At 31.2% G+C, this 20,647-nt stretch overlaps 1 protein-coding gene across 7 annotated transcripts in view; it reads right to left on the minus strand.

Moving 5' to 3' along the window:
• Positions 1 to 4,455: 4,455 nt before the first annotated feature.
• The window catches only part of LOC127729197 (breast cancer anti-estrogen resistance protein 3 homolog), a 36,488-nt gene continuing 20,296 nt past the window's right edge, over positions 4,456 to 20,647 (minus strand). For all 7 annotated transcript variants that reach the window (XM_052236885.1, XM_052236887.1, XM_052236886.1 and 4 more), the window contains 5 exons: positions 19,624 to 19,735; positions 18,146 to 18,194; positions 11,091 to 12,743; positions 8,972 to 9,140; positions 4,456 to 8,572 (listed from right to left, as the gene is read on the minus strand). In XM_052236885.1, the coding sequence (XP_052092845.1) occupies positions 8,069 to 8,572; positions 8,972 to 9,140; positions 11,091 to 12,743; positions 18,146 to 18,194; positions 19,624 to 19,735 (2,487 nt within the window). In that variant the 3' untranslated portion in view covers positions 4,456 to 8,068. The remainder of the gene's footprint in view (positions 8,573 to 8,971; positions 9,141 to 11,090; positions 12,744 to 18,145; positions 18,195 to 19,623; positions 19,736 to 20,647) is intronic.

Here is a 20,647-nt window from a genome sequence, read left to right on the forward strand (position 1 = left end):
ATCGTCATCTGTGAAACAGGTATTCCATAACGATCAACCAACTCGTGACGACATCCGTAAAATAAGAAGGGTGACTTCAACTTCACCACTTGGAAGCCTTGGTTTAATAGCTTACTTGTAAGCAGCAACCTCTATCTAGGAATTCGTGATAGCAAATGCAATTTGGAAAATCGTTTCAATGGGAGATATATACTCCATATGCAGGCGCTGGATTTTTGCTACATGGAAACGGAACGATCACAATTTGGAAACTGAAATGATCTCATTTGTTGTAAAGTTTTGTTCTCAACCGACCTTCATTGTCAAATTATAAATGTAAGTCAAGATTTGAGGCAGACTTAACTGTATCTCTTATATCCTTTATTTTAAGTTCGATGGTGAGTTTATATAAATGCGTTTAACATAGTAAAAAACCTTTGAATTATTAAGTGAGAACGTTATCATGTGTGTTTCTACACTGTTCGTGATATTACTGTATAAAATCTATGAACAGATATATGACATTTTACCTGAAAATTACAATATGTCCAATACTTTCAAAACAGAGATACAAGTAATCGTAAGTGGACTAGATACATCAATTTATATATAACTCCGAGCATAATATCAAGAGGCCTTAATTTGTAGTTGCTGAGAAAAGTGTTGAAAAATAGAAATATCAAACGCTTGGACAGGCAGGAATGGACAAAAGTCGATGGATTGGAGATTAATGCTTTATGGCCTTTGGAGCACTTTTTAAATATGTTTAACGAAATCAGCGGCATTACAAGTATGATATAGTTAGAGCAACTCTTTTTTAATCTTGGTTGTAAACTGTTGATTTTGATTTTTATTGTACGTATTTAGTAACTTTTCCATATCAAATAGTATTAACATATTTCTTCATATGATAAGGCAGTTATTTCAAATACTTTCTACAGACTTTTATGTCACCTTTAATATATTCCTTATCACTGCTTTCATATCATCTGGACAAAAAAATAATCTTATTTTGATGCTGATTTCAAAAGAATTTGTTTTAATGCTTATGATGCCAAACAGTGGAGAACTAATGCATGACAGCATTATTTGTTTCAAATATGTTCTACCTTCCGGTATCTTCTTTTTGACCAACATAGTCTACTCGAATTATTTTCCCTATGAATACGTTATTTTTTGCCAAGTTATCTAACACACATCTCGATGTGTCCCATGGTTGCCTAAGTGTAATGTTTGTATTGGTTGGTTTTTTTATGCACCCTTGAGTGTGATTGTCGGGCTAAATTATACTGACATGATTGATTTCTTTGCCAGATTTATTTTATTGATATTTCTCCATGACTTTGTTCTTCAATTCAGTTGTGGCGTGATTGTCAGTTTGCAAAGAATTCCGCTCAAACCGGTGTTAAACTTGCAGTGAGGTGAGAGTTTTTTGGCTCCATGTTGAAGTCCTCATTGTGACTTTGAGATGAAGAACAGCAATAAAAGGAACAGCTTTTTGTGTTTTTTGCCGTGCGTATACTGATTTTGTGTCATGAATGGATATCCTATATTCTTTTTTCTATGAGATAAGTTCACACTGCAATGCCTATTAATAACTGATTGTCAAAGCTAGCTTCAAGTGGATGTCCTCCATTATTGAACTTCTATGTCCTGAACGAGATTAATTTCCCCCTCAGTCCGTAAATTTCTTAGCAGAACTAGTCCTATTAGATTACCCATGCATTGAATATTCAAGATATTAAACTTTGTAATATGATTTCAGCTTCATTCATCATTTTGTAGCATGTTTTAAGCTAACCTTTCCAAAGGAAAGGTGAGCTTTTGAAATCACTTGGCGTCCGTCGTCGTCCTCCGTCGTCGTCGTCGTCGTCGTCCGTCCGGTGTAAACTATTTCAAACACTAGTCTTCTCCACTGAAACTACTGAACCATTTCCAACCAAACTTCAGCTGAATGATCCTTAGGGTATATTAACAATAAAGTTTGTGTTTCATTTTCTGTTTCCTCAAAAAACATGGCCGCCATGGCTAGAAATAGAACATAGGGTAAAATGCAGTTTTTGACTTGTATCTCAAAAACTAAAGCATTTAGAGCAAATCAGACAAGAAGTTACAGTATTCATTAGGTCAAGGTCTACCTGTCCTGAAATTCTCAGCCAAATCGGGTGTCTGATTTTTAAGTTATTGCCCCTGAATTGATGATTTTAAGGAAATTTTGCATTTTCGGTTATTATCTTGAATATCATTATAGATAAGGATAAACTGTAAACAGCAAAAATGTTCAGCAAAGTCAGATCTACAAATTAGTTTTATATGACCAAAATTGTCAATTGACCCCTTAAGGAGCAATTGCCCTTTAAAAGACAATTTTTCACAATTGTTCATCTAGTTTGCTTACTTTTAAAAAATCTTCTCCTTTGAAACTGCTTAATCAATTTCAGCCAAACTTGGGCTTAATGAGTTTCAGAGTATCTAGTAAATTTTTTTATTTTATTTCCTTGTATGTCAAGAAACATAGCCACTATGGCTAAAATGGAACATAGGGGTAAAATGAATTTTTTTATCTTTTGAAGAAATACGATAGATACAAATAACATTTAAATGGCATTTTTAAGCCACTCATTAATATATATTGAAAAGCAAAAATAATCATTGATGAAAAATTTAAGCAAAAAATTACAGGTGAGCGATTCAGGCTCTTGAGAGCCTCTTGTTAAGATTTACAACCTAAATAAAGAACATTACTTACAAAGAAAGCTGAAAACTGAGAAAAAATTTCTTCATCCAAAATTAGATGAACACTAATTCTACAATAGAATCTATGTTCATCTAATTTTGGATGAAGAAATTTTTTCTCAGTTTTCAGCTTTCTTTGTAAGTAATGTTCTTTATTTTTTTTTTCTATTGTAGAATTAAGTTAGATAAAACATTTTACCTAACTGAGACAATTAGATTTTCAAAATTCAAAATGTGAGGCTTGTCCTTGACATTTTGCTGTCTGTTGTTGCATTCATTCATATTGCATGAGATACAAGTGTACAGCTGGTTTCCATCAATGATTTTTTGAGCTATGTGCAGGCTAACATTGACTTTGTTTTCTGATAATATGTACCTGCATAATGCAGGTTCTTTCAGTTTTTTGCATCAATATTTACAAGACTGAGTATCTTTTAGTCACTGTTTTTGTAATATGCTTATAAATCCTTATATGGTAACTACTGACAAGGTAAGCTGAAAACTGAGAAAAAACTTCTTCATTCAAAATTAGATGAACATAGATTTTATTATAGAATTAAGCGAGATAAAATATTTATCCAACCGAGACAATCAGATTTTCAAAATTCAAAATGTGAGGCTTGTCCTTGACATTTTGCTGTCTGTTGTGCATACACTCTGACATATTGCATGAGATACAGGTGTACAGCTGGTTTCTCTGAACGATATTTAGGCTATGTGCAGACTTACATTGACTCTGTTTTTTGATACTGTAAATTCAGAAATTATTGCGATGCTTTTATTATTGCGAAAAATGCGACAGGGTTCTAATCGCAATAATTTTAACCTGCATTTTGAATTTTTTTATATGAATTAAACAGGATTGATCTCAATATCGCAAAAATTATATCGCATTTTAGTCTAAAATGACAAAATCGCAATAATTTCTGAATTTACAGTAATATGTACCTACAAAATGTAGATTCTTTCAGTGCCATTTTTTTTGGGGTGGGGGGGGGGGGGCTCAGGGTCAGTGGTCTAAGTACTTCCTCTACAGTGATCAGTAGCAGGTAGACACTGATAAGGTTGTGATTTCAAACCCTGTTACTGGCAAGGTACAATTTGACTCTAATCTTAATTGACTAAGATTGCTAAACCTCTGTTATTCTCTCCAGCAGGCACTCCAGCTTCCACCACCATTAAATCAGGCAGCCTTAATATATCTTGAAGAGGACTGAAAGTTGAGTTTTATAGAAACATACAATCAATTAATCAATCTGTGTAATTTAACATGGCCTCCTTATTACTGCTGTCACAATTGCAAAAACAGAGAACAGCAAGGCAATATGTCTTAGAGTTTGACAACGAAAAACGAAAAGACAAACAACAATACACAAAACACAACATAAAAAACTAAAGACTATGCAACACTAATCCACCAAAAACTGGGGTGATCTCAGGTGCTCCAGAAGGGTAAGCTGATCCTGCTCCACATGTGACAACCCTCGTGTTACTCCTATAAAATATGTTGTTATGTTATATCAAGTGATTAGGCATCACACAACAGTGGATTAGTAATTGACTCTTATCTAACAGGATGACATCACCAAATTCATAAACCATAAATTCATGTAAATTTTCTAACCCCTAAACTTAACCAAATGTGAAATTTTGAATCGAAACAATTTTTCATGTAAATATATAAAAATATAAATAAACTATGAATTTGAAAAAAAAAAAATAAATAACAGATACATCAAATTTATTTTGACACTCTTTAATATCTTCATAATAAATATTTTTCATAAGCAATAACAGACACAACAATGTCGTTTCTGTAAATGTTTTGATGCTGATATTGATGAAAATTACTATCTATATCTACAAATATAAAAACAACATAAAAATGTATAGTCTTTGTAAAACAATCAATTCAGTCTTATAGATGGTTGTGTTCTTTCATAAAAACTAAAAACCCTTCATACTGTGCACACAAATTAATATCTTGTGAGCTCAGTATAGACACAAAAATTACAATAGCCTTTAGATTTTTTGGGGGTTTATTATTATAGAAAATTCTAGCTTATAATAGTTGATTAAAAATTCTTTATCTTATTGTGTTTGAAACATACTCTGGATGAAATTGACAGGAGTTATTTCCCTTTCACAATATGATCTAACAATTCTGGTAAATATTCTAAACAATTTGAACAGTATAAATTATATTTACATGCATTAAAACATTTTCCTTGACAGATATATTTATAAATAAAATGAATCATAAAATAAAAGTTCTATATACCTGACTGTATGTATTACTTTTCTAGTTATATACTTTTAATATGGTCAGTTATATAGGGTATTTATTATACTCCTTTCCTTACTGTAAACCAAATAATTTTCATGAGCGATTTATTTTCACAACTTTAGAGAATAGAAAAAAAACATAAATCGTCACAAATATTCCCCAATAGGATCTTCTCTTGTAAGAATACATTAGCAAAGTTGCTAAAATGGAGATTTAGATAAGGAAGGTCTAAATATCAATAAATATATCCAGGAAATTAAGTTGGTTGACTGTTTACAGTATAAATTAAACTGTCTGAAAATAAAAAGAAAACCATCTCAGGACACAATAATAAAATTAATACAAGGTTGTACCAGCTTATATGAACATGTGTGTCAATATTTCAGCATGTTTAATTTTCAAAAACTGTGTGGCACATCATTCAATATGAAAAATTTCATTCATGGAAAATCTAATTGCATAGTAAAAACAAGGAAATTCATAAATATCTAATGCAAATAAAATTTACCATTGGTTCATAAACATAAATATAATATAATATAAAAGCCAGGACAAACAAGTACTCTGATATACATTATAAATTAGATTCCTTTTCTAATTATTTATAAACCTGTCTACATATTCAATTACATCAATGTTCTATTTCTTTTACTGTAGTCTCTTGTGGAAAGTTGTCTCATTGGCAATCATACCACATCTTCTTATTTTATACCTATACAATTGTACTGGCATTTCTTGTTCTGTATCCCTGGTAATGCAAGTTTTAAAAATATTTTAAACTCACATTTCAGCGAAACATTAGTTAGTTAACAAAATAAAAATTAACAAAAAGCAAAAGTAAAAACAGATGTAAATGAAAGCAGATGTGAGTTTCACAGGAGACTTTTTGTAGATTTCATCAAATTTGGTCCATCCAAGGAATGTTTTATAGTACTCTTGTCTTAAAGGAGAGTTCCAGGATAGTTGTCGTTTCAATGTGGAGGTTGAAAAAATTGTATCATGTGACATTTTTCTATGCATTCGTCTAATTTTTCACACAGGCGAATTAAATGATTTAAAAATATTTCTATTTTAAAAATTATACAACATTTTTCTTCCGTCGAGCGAACAATACTGGTTTTTAAACAATATACCAGATATACCAGTATAGATGTCTGCCCCTATCCTGTAGTGGTTTGGTTTAAATCACAACCCCCCCCCCCCCCCCCCCCCCCCAGTTTCCTGGTCGAACAACAATCACTATCGATTCAAGCAACACACAAATATACAAAAATACAATTATACACACACATTTACACAATTTCCTTATTATAAGTTGTGTTTTATTCTTTCGCTTTGCTCTGATAGATATCCAAGCTGTTCATGTAAGATCTGAAAACATCCCATAAGGGGTCATATTAAGATATCCTTTAGCAAATTTTCAATCAGCCTATCATTTTGAGTGACACACTGCTGGCACTTTGATTTGAATTTATTCCACAAACATAGATAAGCCCATTTGGATAAAAACTTATGCATTATAATAATTATTTACAAACTTATAAATTTAAAATATAAAAATAAAGAAACCAATGACACTTTACTGTTTTGTTTAATTGAGTTTCAACTTTGAATTTCAGAACAGTTTACCCAACAACATGTTGAAAATCGATAGTAAAAAATACTGAAACTTTGGCAAAGAAAGATTTTATTGGATGATAAAAGGTCACTGAATATGATCCCTTATGGGATGTCTTCGAATCTTAAATGAGCGATGAACAATCTATCGGAGCGGAGCGAAGTGAAAGATCTGATTTTAATCAAATTGTGTTAAATATCACATATTATCATCATCTTCCCCACTGTTACATTCATGTTCATTTTGGCATGTTTCATATCAGAAGCACATGTTAATCTTATGTCATTGCAAACATAAAAAAACAATAAACCAAAATATTCTTCTTTATGGATATAAAAACTTGGCAGAATGCTCACAAATGAAACATAAAGAGTCCTTCAAGAGCTATCTGACCCATACTCATACCAGTATTCATACATTATTCCAGAACACTACAATATACGGAAAGGGTCACAAACATCAGATGCCTATAAATTTTCTTTTTTTTATTTGGGATTCAGTCTGAGCATGGAAATCAAAAGCAATATTAGAGGGTCTGGATGGGGTCCTTCATTTTTGTATTCTGTAATTTTTCAGGTCATTATTCTCTGTCCTTTATTTTTTTGCCATAAATGTCTCTATTCTATACTCTTTGAGTCCATTTTTAAGAGATTTAGCCCATTATTCTCTTTTCTGTAGACACCATCTGGACATTCATATTACAACGAGCACACCTGCAAAGGTTTTTTTTTTCATTTTCTATGAGGACAAATATCTAAGGAGCAAGATATTAAATATGAAAAATTTGTTTGAAAACAATAGAAAATAAAATTTACCATTTTTGTTCTTGAACGATATTTTTTGCTTTGGGAGGAGACCTGGAGATTGTCGGTTACCTGGTAACACAAGAGTGATTCAGAGGATAGAGATCTACTTAAAATAATATTTTATTGTTTGAACTATCTTGTCAAGACTAAAAAAACAATTAAATTTCACTGTTTATAAAAAATGACATATTAATTTTCATAAGTTAAAGACATTTCACATCTGTTTGAAAAGTTCTCAACCCTAAAAAAAAAAAGTAAAGATGATGGGAAGAAAAGCTTGAAAATATCTTTGGAATTCATTATCAAAACACATTATCACCTTGAGGTCAATTGGAATTGACTTCTTTGATTCAATTCTTCTACAGATGTAACAATTCCAACACATAAATTCAGAATTTTACACTAAACTGACTAAAAAATACACTGATAAAAAAATTTCTGTTATCAGTTATATTAACTACAAAATGTGATATCCACTATTTTTTTTAAATAAAAGGGAAATAACTCCTTCATATTTTAATATGTTAATCAGGAGTATATTGAAACAACTCAACAATCACCTTCTGAACTTTCAGTACGATTTGATAGCACTGTCAAGGGAAATAACTCTTTCAGATTTTAATATGTTCAGCATTAGAAAGTTTAAACAGCTGTACCATCATCATCTGAACTTTCAGTACGATTTGATAACACTGTTAACAACTGCTCAAATTTTGATTGTCGATCTTCTCTACCTACGACTACTCCTTTTGCACCCCAACATATTCTCATATGAAATTCTGTTCTAAATATATCACAAGTTTTCACATCTTCAGTAAAGTTCTTAATGACCGATTGTCCATTAATTCTGTAAGTTCCACACTGTGCTGTTACCAGCCTTGCAGTATCTAAATGCGTCAATAGAATGTCCAGTCCTGAGTTCGGATCAGATGATTCCCATGGAAGTTGCATGGATGTAGTGTCAATACTTCTCTCTAGTAAAACAACAAGTGGTGCAATGTCAGGAATACAGACATTTTGTAAGGGAAGTAACCCACTCCCATCATTGAGAGTCTTAAATGCAGTTTTGAGTTTAGTGTCGAACACAAAAGCACTGTTGGTGTGATTCTGACGTAAAACTAACCATGTGTCTTTCAATCTTTGTATCTAAAAAACAATATGCAAAAGTTTAACATTATAAGGGCATTAAGCTGCATTAAAACATTATTTTCTATCAAAACCTTGAGCAAGCTAAAGTAGAGTATTATATATATGTAAAAACATAATGTCACTGGTTTTTTGTAAGTACATGTACTAGTAAATTAACAATATTGAAGAGTAAATAAGAAAAACAGTGAAAGATAGATATGATTCAAAATATAGGGTTAACTAGGCACAAATGTTTAAAGATAGTCTAAGAAAAAGCTATAGAATAATGGACATTATTATAAGTTACAAATAATGTACGAAGGAGCATATACCAATACCTATATTTTATTTAGAAATCACAAAGAAGATGAAAATTCCATACTCAAATGATAAAATATGTCTTGAAAATGTGTTTACCTGAGGACTCATCAGTCCTTCCATAACATTGGCAAACCCCAACATATTACCAAGTGTGGATCTGAGATGTACTGCTGTCTGGATCCACTGACTCAACATGGATGCTCTCTCCACAATCTTAGGACATGTCAAAATCATTACCATGGTGAAAATCTTTGTACAGTAACACCTGGTATAAAAAAAAAATCCTTAAAATTAAATGCAATTATAAGGCAAAATTAAATATAATGACTGAATATCTATTTATGTGCAAACTTTCTGTTAAGTTTTTCAAGCTTGTGGGTGGAAAACTGTAGGAGATGTGGATAACACAAAACTGGTAGAATATCTTATCTTTTAAACATTTTGCGGAAAAAGGTCAAAAGTTTTCAATCCTAGAAATGTGATGAAAACAAACATGACAAATATAAACTTTATCAAACAAAAAAGGTCCAGCCCAAAAGAAAAAAAATTTAAAGACGATTTCTTAACTTCTAAATAAAATTGCCATAAAAACTTGGTTATAAAACATCATTTCTATGCTATCTATCATTTTTCAAGTGGATTTATACTTTCACAACAAATCTTAATATTTGTATAATATACATTCTGATGAATAATCGTTGATGTAACATACTGCCAAATACATTTTATTCAATAATTGTAATATGATAGACCTTTGTAAAAGTATTTATTAAACCCTATTTATTATAAAGGAATTTTTCTGATTGGCAAAATGACAATCACATGATGTTGATTATTGAGTGGTTTCTTTTGACATTCTCACAAATTCTCTTACCCAGGATGACAATAATATTATTACCCTCATGGCAACCCTAAAGGAGGAGGCCCATTTAAGCCTACAAAAATTAAGTGTTACAAATCCAGGTTATTAGCTCAAAAATAATCTTTAAGTATGTGCAAACTTTAAAATGTAATATCTTTTGAATTATTATAAACATTAACAGAGATTTTACAGTTGGAAGTTGGCAATATTCCAATTTCTACAAAAAAAATGACAATATTTACATATTTTCACACATATTTGTAAGTGGGAAATATTAAAGCATCCAAGTACCACAAAAATATTTACATGAAATGTGTTGTTCATTGTGTTTAATTTACATTTAGTTGGTACTTGTTTGCACTCTGTATTTATAGGTTAAAAAACTAAGCAAGAAATTACCAAAATCCTTGAGGTTTTTTTTTTCAGGTAAATATGAAGAAGGGTTGAAAACATGAAGAATAGTTTTGTGACGTTATGAGATAAAAACTTCTTATTTTTAATTTTCAACTGTAATGCAGACATGACAGACATGAATGGAAATTTGAAAATTTTCATTTGATAGGTTGTTGCTTTATTAAAGTTCTCATATTGCAGATGTCTGATAATTGTCACAAAACTGGTAAAATACCTAATTTTCTTAAATTCTGGTCATTGCTTATTTGTTTCAATAAAACAATTTTGGTTGATGGACATCCAAAATTGTCCACTTCTAAAGGATGCCGTAATTATGTTATCGATGGTTTTTAAAACAAAAGAGTGTTTCTCAGCTATATGACGTTGTTAATGTTTACATTGACACATGTGCCCTTAGTTTCTAACGATAATTTTAAGCCAGTAGCATGATATGAAAAAAATTATTACAAAAATAGATCAAAGGAAAAATACACAAAATAGCGATATCTGTATAGTATAGGCTAACAGATAAATAAAGTTTATATATAATGTACCTACCAATTTAAAGTTTTAAAGTTTGGTAAATTACTTTAAATAGACAGTAAGGTATGTTGTAAAACATACAAACATGACAAAGGGATTAATTGATTGGTAAGTGTTTAATGCCACTTTGAGCACAGTTGATTATTTCGTAGCGCCAGTTTTTATTGGTGCAGGAGGCCAGAGTGCCCAGAGAGAACCAAGACCTGCAGCAGAAAACTGACAATCCTAGTCCATTAATAATGGATTTGAATGCACCTGCCAGGTGTGGGACTCGAACTCACAACATCAGTGTTGACAGGCTAGTGATACAGTAGTTGAACTACTTAGACCACTCAGCCACCGAGGCAAAGGGAAGTAACTTAAGATATTTTAAAAACATTTACTCTTTTTTTTATAGCAAATAATTAATAATCATACCTTTCTATTATATCTTGTCTCAGTTGACTGCCTTGTGGAAGTGTCAGTAATTCTAATCCTGATTTAACACCAACGCCTAGGTCATGTTCCTCAATGACCTTACAAAGGTCAAGGTCAAGTTTTGTAATATGATTAGCCAGTGTTTTAGGATCCCCACTTAACAGAACATTTTTCACATCAATTAAAACTGCAGGTTCTAATGGCTTGTTTTCATCTGACAACAATGAAGAAGAAAATAATTTTGGATGAAAGTTTGACTGTATCTCTATTTCTGGAATAGAAATTTGTCTGTCCAGCGTTTTAGGTGCATCATAATCAGCGTAACTATTACGATTATCATTTTGTAATGCTATTTTGTCATCAGATTCATTAAGAGTCACTGGGATATCAGGAATTTCAGAATAATCTCTTTGGTCCAGAAAGTTAAATCTAGTATCTGAACATTTCCTAGATTTAGAATCAACACATTTATAATGATCAGTCAATCCATTTTCCTCAGGATATTGTTTTTCATTTTCAAAATTATTATCATAATCTTCTGAAGAATTTTTTATGAAATTGTCATTTGTGTCTTGAGTATGATTATTATTTCTCTCAAATGCAGGATTTTTTAACCAAGATGGCGCTTGTTTAACCTGCATATAGTCAGTGTAGTCTCTATCATCCTCGACCTGAACCTCAGTCCTTTTTACAACCAATGGTTTTTGTTTATATTTTATGGAGGGAATCCTACTTGGTTTTGGTGGTGGTGGTTTATTCAAATCACTATCTGAATTAGAATTTGACAGTTTGTTAGGTTGTGGAGTCAGAAATTTGTCATGCTGTCCATTATTCTGAATGACACTGTAACCAGGAGAAGGTCCCAGAACTGGTTCACTGCCAGCTCGCTGGTGATAATGAGGGATTACAACTTGTGGTATAGTCTGATTATTTCTTGGTGGCGTTGTTCTGCCTGGTATGACAGGTAAGCTGTCAGATCTATCAATATGTGGAACACGGTGGACAAATGTTTCACTGTCCACAGGCAATAACGGTTGACTTCCTGATCTTGTTGGATGTCTTCTTTGTGAACGAGGACTTGTGTTGGGTGTAACAGATGGAGTATTGAACGGACTAGGTTTTGGAGTAGTACCACCACATGGTGTGTAATGCCCTGTTGTATTCAGACTACTCATGAATCCATATTTTGTATCATAATAACTCAATGGCATTGTTCTAGCTATTGGGTTACTTATCACAGCACCTGACGATTTTGTTATTTTTTTCCTATGCGCCATATAGAATTGTATTAAATCCTGAATAGATCCAAAAAGTTCGTCTTCAAATCGGTAAGATATTAAAGGGATGTGAGTTTCTTGTTCCTTCACTTCTGAATTTATCATAAAATGTAATGGTACTCCTTTAGTACTACAAGTTAATACAAAATCCCCAGGATGAGAACTACTGTCACGCACAAGAAAATCACCGCTTCTAATGGTTAATTGTTCAGCTCTTTGTCTAGATATACTACCATGATACCAAGGCCAATGTTTCAATTCTGACGGTTCACTTTGTAATTCTGCTATTAAATCATGCTCCAATCTTCTAGGTGCCACGTTAACTACCTGATAGTCAGGTGAATATACTGTTGGTGTAGGGGGCGACGCTGACAACCTAAAATGAAAAATATCATAACATTACATTTGAAATTAATGCACATACAATGACACTGACGGCCTAAAATGAAAAATATCCAAATATTTGGTATAAAATTAATGCACATACAATGAAGCGGAAATAGACTTAGACCGTGACACAAAGAAATTTATGACACAACATCAACTTGAACTTTAAAGCACGAAAAGTTTAACCACCGTTAAAGAGAGAAAATCTTCTTATTAACGACCAAAATCTTAAATTTTAAGATCTAAAAAACATATTGCAAATGGTTAATTACACTTAATTCTAATGTCTTCTATTATCCTTCCCTTTAAAACCTGACCTTTAACACCTTCCTAATGTGGACAGTATGTGTGTCATCTACATATGTAACTAAGGATTTACAATGATCAATCTAACATTCAAAACCATTTATTTTGGTAGATATAAACTTACTTACATGTTTCTTTTGATTTGTAAAAAAAGGGGGAGAAGATCCCATTGGGGCTAAAAAAAAAACCAGATAAAGTTAAAGAAAGATAAACAACACCATGGCCACAGAAAAAGACAGACAAACAATAGTCACAGAAAAAGACAGACTACAATAGTCACAGAAAACTTAAGGATAAGCAATTCAAACCTCACCAAAAAAACAGGGATAACATTAAGTAACCCTTTAAAATCTATTATTCCAATGATGAGTCTAATATCCCATAATACTATATAAATTCATTAATAAATAATATAATATAAAGTTGTCAGTCTCATTTTCAGTGGAAGCAATACATTTAAAAGTATGTACAATTTTAATACATGTAGCATTAAAAAAGTAACAATGTTAACAAATAGTCTCAAATATAAGACTGCATTGTTCGTATTCTAAATACCAGTATATCATATTTTTTTTTACAATTGCTTTATATTATAATATCTTTAATTAAGCATTTATCTTTGACTTATAATAATTTGATTAGGATTTGGTAAAAAGTATATATTTGCTTCGTTTAGAATTTAACACTAATCTAGTTTGAGACTTTATTTTTAAACATCAAAATCTATTAGATTCTTTAAAGTCCCAAATTATTTTTTTTAAATGTCCCCATGAGTTGTCAAATTACAAAATATATGCAATTTTATAAGTGGTAAATTTTGAAATTGATTTATTCTCCTGTACAGGAAAAAAAGTAATTTGACCTAGAACTGACTAAGCAGTTACAAGCTGCAGATTGATATCAACATTTGACAATTACAAATCAATAATCTATATGAATAAAAAATAAACCAAAAATAGTTGTTAATGATAAAAAAAAATATAATACATTACTTTTACAATAACTTTCTGTTCACCAAATACACTAAATATCATATGTATCCTATAATGGGTATATATGTATGGAGGTGAAAGTGTGTGACACATTTCATTGATTTTGATATCATAACATATGAGTTATGCTCGAGGACACAAACTGGTCATAAAATCGTAAATAAACATGGAGATTGTAAATTCTTATCATATTTAACTGACACTGACTTCAAAACATCAAATTTCTGGCAGATGTCCCATATAATAATCTGATTTTCAAATTTTATAAGAAACCACTAGATATAATCAATCACACCTTATTTTATTCTATCAATTTCAATTTATCTAGAAGTTTTCAAGATTTCATCTTTTTATCTTACTTTGTCAGTAGTTCTTAGTGTTATTTGCTTCAGACAGCTTTTGTTCAACACATTTTTCTTTTCAACTGAGGCAAGAGATTTGCTTTTAATTTTATGCTCTGTTGTGGAATTAAGAGTTGAATTATGAAATGGAAGAGATATTGTGTACATGTCAGCTCAAGACAAAATACCAATATATACTTTGACAAATCCCCTTTTATTGCTGTTCTTCATCTCAAAGACACAATGAGGCTCAAAACAGAGCTAAAATCAAACATTCCTGAAAGTTTAAAATGACTTGAACAGAATGTTTTCTTCATCATCATCATGTCAATGACAATACATCTGTGCATAACTTACAAAGATGTAGAGACATATCAGCAAATTCCAAACTATAAAGCTCAAACAAAATAACTCAATAATAATCACAGATATATAACTACTGAAAACTCCCTATAAATTATGTCATTTGTTGCACAACAAAGTTTTTTATATTCAGAATATACTCTTGGTTATGGATATTTAGGTCTGCTTTAACTGAAGCAAAGGAATTGAAAGGATAAAGGTTTCCTTTATGTGAGCTATGTTGAGTGATACAGAAGGGAAATGTTTAAAATATTTATCTGATACTGTGATAGTACAATTCTGTAGGGTCTGCGCTCCTTACTTAAAAGCAAGCCAACAAACTCTTGTGAATTCCAAATATCCAAACAAGACAGTACTTTATATGAAATAAGAAACTAATTGACATCAAAAACATAAAAAAACATATGTGTCACATAGCATTTTTAAAGATTATTTCATTTTAATATTTATTGCAATGAATCTAGTTCATTTTTGTAAAATCAAACCAAGTATTGCATTAATCCCATTAGGTTTTATCCTTACCTCAAATGAACCAAAGTTATCCTTATATCACATGAGAATATGTATTGTCCAACCTATCTGTTTATCAAGTAAGTTGTAATGTCAATTGGGCTTTCAAGTCTAAGATTACTTCCTAAGTGAACAAATACTTTGTCAACCCCTAACTCAGAGAGGATGATAAAACTTTAAGTGGCTACCACTTGAGGTTTCTCCTATATTTAGTTATAAAATGGAATCATGCTATCATGGGACGGTATTCTAGGGTCAAAAGGTTAATCTTGTATTGATTGTTAATATATGGTACAGCTGTCAACAAATTAGTAATAATATATTTTTTATCACAGCAAATAGTATCTTTTATGATAAATTCTGTTTCATTTTAGGTTTTTAGCTGTTTTTGTGTATTGTTCAGAAAAGAAAGGTACATTATTCAAAGGTGTCAAGTGCTGTATCATTTTATAAGCTTTAATTTAATTTAATGTGGCACCTGTATCTTTAATAGTTATGCATATAATTTTGTATATTTTGTGCTGCAAGATATATAAATGTGAATATTACATGATTTAAATAAAAATGTTTACCTATTAAAGTTAATCGATCATTCAGTTCAAAGTTATCCTAATTTCCCATTTAACATTTTTTAAATACATCAATGTGATTTGGTATCTTGCATGTAATAAGTAAACAGGTAATTTCTATTTGTAGATTTTTTTTCTTTTTGTTTTTGGCAAACGAAGATATAGCAAGGATTTGTATAGTAAGAAGGATTTTCTTACTATACAAATCCTTGGATATAGTTACATATTTAGTCTGTAATCATATTGTCATATTGAACAGTTTTCAATACAGCATATTCAGAATGGGACATAATGTCTCCTCTTTAAAAAGTAAATAATATAGAGCACATGATATTTTCTTAAATTTATGTTTAAAACACAGATCATCACCATCACTCATAAACCAAAATCCTTCCACACTTAGGGAGCTACCATTTGATTTTTAGGGGGGGGGGGGGGGGGGGGGGGGGGGGCTAGGATGAAATTTGAAAAAAAAGGCAGGACAGGAGTTTTGAGTAAAAAAAAAAGGCAGGATGACAATTTATGTAAAAAAAAGTCAGGATAAACTAATAAAAAAAGGCAGGAAAGAATAGAGTGAAAAATAAAAAGGCAGGACAGAGATTACAACTAAATTTTCTTCACATTTCTATTTATCCCATTTTTTTATGTTAAGAAAACAATAGGAAAACATGTGTACTGACATCCGAAACTTCCTATTTTTTCTAAGTAAAGTAGAGATCAACATGTATATAACCTGTTCTTGTGAGGTACTTAAAGTAATAATTATGTACCTTAGTGAGTAAATGCTGAAGGGAAGTGTCATGTGACCTACAACCATCAATCACATCTGTCACCGAGGATTAAAGATGACCACAAAAGTATCCTACTGACTTCATCATTTTACCACTATTCAATTACTGTACCATTTAAGGAGTAATTTAACCTCAAGTTGCGTTTTACAATCTGATGGCGCTTTAGGGGTAATTTAACCACAACTTGACACTGCGTTTTTATGATTAGATCGCTCTTAAGGTGGTACCCAACACCTTGACTAAAATTAATTTGGCTCGTTTAATATTCCTAAAATTTTGACATAATGTTTACTTTGACCCTTTGACAAAAATATAAAAATTTCAAATAATTTGAACCACACACTTTATCAGAAAAATTTCACTGGTTATATAGCAGTTTGACAAACTCTAATTTTGATCATTGAGAAGCTTAATATTTCCTTAACAATACAACGTGATTAAAACGTTAAGTTGATTTTTACAGAGTTATCTCCCTGTAGTGTTAGGTACCACCTTAAATGTAATTTAACAATAAAACAACAAGAAATGTGATTACAGCACCTTCACATTCAATATGAAAAAGTAGTGTATCTAACACATAGATTGATAGCCTGTGTAAATCAGTTTTAAAGCTATAGGGACAAACTAATAACTGTATAACTTTTATAATAAGAATGGAGAAAAAAATTCAGTTATTTTATAAAATGTCTATTTCAGACAAACTCATTCAAACTGATTTGAAAAAAAAAATCATCCTGAATTTTTGGAATTTTTTGCTTATCAATAATGATTATATAGGATGCATGTCATTTTCTTAATTTGAAGTTTAAACTGCAGATCATCAGCAGGTTTTAAAACAATACATCATACTGATAAATGTGTACAATTGTAATTACATTCTTCCATCTAATTAATCAGGACACCTTGGGACAACATTGTTTATATGTTCAGGTAAGAATATTTCAGAGGCTACAAGTCATTTTTTTGTGTGAATAATTTATCCATGCTAGGTGACACCAGAAAAGTAGAACCTCCTATGCTTTAGATCATATTACAAAGATTATCCCTATAGACATTTTTATGAAAAAATAATCATTATAAATGCCATGCCCAAAATAATAGAATAAATTGAACAATTAGGTGTAAACTTAACTTAACAAGATTGTATAATAGTATGAATGTTTTTGTTTTGACAAACACCTTAGTTCATCCCTGGTTTTTGGCGGAGCTGGTATTGCTCAATCTTCAATATTTTCTATAGTTTTTTTCAGACATGTTTGTCAGACTTGTTCATCTTTTTATCATTTTGTCCTTTTGTCCATTTTTTCTTTTTCTAATTGACTTATGGTTCTTGATTGCCCCCTGGTATATTCTCCCTCTTTATACCTACCGGTACTCACTTTCCAGTTAACATGTAATTTTGTGCTAAAAACTGGACAATCAATATCCAATATCTTGTTGTCAGCAGAAAATACCAAAGATGGGTAATTTATGCAAATGAATCAAATTTAACACTCAGAAGCAGTGGAGTAAAACTTACTGAGCTGAAGCACTGTTACTTCTCTGTATAACTGGAGTTGCTTTATGACCTGGAATAAGAAAATAATCACTGATACTTGATTTGGTCTCCATCAGCTCTGCCAATAATAATAAACAGTCATATATATTTCAAATCTTAGAAACATCTAAAGGGCAACATACAGTCTTCAACAATACATTGGTATCTACACAATATGTCAAATTCTAAATTGTTTGGAGTGTATAAAAGTAGTGAGTAAAATTAACAGAAACAATAATAAATTGCTTCGTCGAGCGCAGCTGGATACAACCGCAGAGGTCCAACCCTGAACAGTTGGGGCAAAAATGGACACAATATTCGTGCTTGATACTGGTCTGAATTTGGATTGTAATTAAATATTTGACACATAATAGGTTTCTGACACAGAATAACTGTAGTCAAAGAATTTAGAATTGGTTATAGGATTTGAATTTATATTCAATTTTTTGCTTTTGTTTGTGCAATACACTATGCTGTTGCAAATTGACCCCCCCCCCCCACCCCCACCCCCCTTTTTTTGCAAAAAAAAAAAAAAAATATTTGAAGAAATTTTCTTTTTAATTTCTGAAATCTGAAATGATAAAAAAAAAATCTTTCCCTCAAGATATGGTCATAATCTCATTTCAAATTTCCATTGGAGTTTGCAACCATAATTGCCCATTTAAATACATCATTAAACTCTTAAAATAGAAAATGACATACATAATCATGGCTAAAATTAATATTCCTTAATCAGCATTTTTAATAGTAACTTCTAAAAATAAATTGACAGCTAATCACCTCAAGACAATACAACATTTCTTTATACATAATTTATAAAAGCAGTGTAAAGGAGGTAATCCAAACATAACATTGTACTTTTAAGTAATTGTCCATTAACCAGGAAACCCTTGTTTTTCCCCTTTTTTTGCCCCTTATTCCTAAACGGTTTGAGCCATAACCCCCCAAAGCCAATCCTAACCATCCCTTTGTGGTATGGAAACATGTGGTCTAATTTCAGAGAGATCCATACATCTTTCCACAAGTTATTGTCTGGAAACAGAAAAATGCTTATTTGGGCCCCTTTTTGGCCCCTAATTCCTAAACTGTTAGTACCATAACCCCCAAAATCAATCCCAACCTTCCTTTTGTGGTTATAAACCTTGTGTTTAAATTTCATAGATTTCTATTTACACATACTAAAGTTATTGTCCGGAAACCATATGTCTTCGGACGACGCAGACAACGACGACGAAGACGATGACGTGATACCAATATAATTTTTTTACGGTCTTATAAAAAGATCTGCCGTTAGCACCCAATTCTAAAAAAAAACAAAGAACATGAAGTTGTTAACACAAACAACTACTCAGGAGGATCACTTTTTACCATACAGGTGAGCTAAAAAAATAAGTCAAATTTCAGAAATATTTTCCTATTTGATTAATACAAAAGTTCAACAGGTCTTTCATATACAATACCTCTCTCATATCTGTCTTTAAGAAGTCTAAGGCTAGACACAATTTTAGCTCTGTGGGCTCCATTCTTCAATCCAAGATCTTTAATATCTGATTCACCAAGGTAGATCAAATCCTGAAATTGATATTTAAGTCAATACCATATGACATATTTCTCAAAATTTATTTGTTTATAGTTTAGTTTAAACATATTTGTTTTGTTTTTGATTACAACAAATTGATTTCAACTAAAATACATCTTGTTCAGGCAGGAAGCCAGAAAATTCAAAAGTAGCAGTGATATAAGGTTCCACTTGAAAAAAGAGATTCAAGTTTATTTTGTTGAAATGTTTGGTGTTCAAATGTTTTGAAATTGAAATGGGGGTTAAAATTTCTTGACCCCTTCTCTGATTCAACCAATGGTATTCTCCTTTATACTTTTACAAAAACACTTATATGCATAAATTGGCTTTAAACAACACCTCATCTTTTATAAATATTAGTATCATTATACAGATTTTTTTCTTTCTGATGCAACAATTTATCAAATACTCTCAACAGGCCAGATTGTGTAGACTGTTTTTTAAACAATGGAGAAGGGTGTTTACTAAAGTCCGGAAAAATGGGTATCAAATTAATTATGGATGTTGAACAACTTCAACATGTGTGCAAATTTTTTGTGAATGTTAAGGAATCTGGGTTGAAAATTGTAGTAGGAGCTGATTACACAAACTGGGTACCCATTTTTCTCCACCTGTCTGCCCCACATCACAATACTATAAGGTTGTTTTGAACCTTGTCCAGCCAGCCAAAAATGCCAAAAATGTGATTTATATAAATAAATATTAAACCAAAAAAAGAGAGATAGATTGGCAAATGGAAAGACAAATGAGATGGATAAGAATATATGTGTGTTGTGTGCAAGTGTATGGTATGCTAACTGAATCATGAACATTTTATTAAATTGTTATATTTATGAAGACCAATATTTGAAAGTACCAAAATATCATTTCCCTAAAAATCACTTACTTTCAGCATTTCAAATCAT

The sequence above is a fragment of the Mytilus californianus genome, unplaced genomic scaffold (assembly GCF_021869535.1).
Source record: "Mytilus californianus isolate M0D057914Y unplaced genomic scaffold, xbMytCali1.0.p SCAF_2, whole genome shotgun sequence".
In the NCBI taxonomy this organism is placed as follows: Eukaryota; Metazoa; Mollusca; class Bivalvia; order Mytilida; family Mytilidae; genus Mytilus; species Mytilus californianus.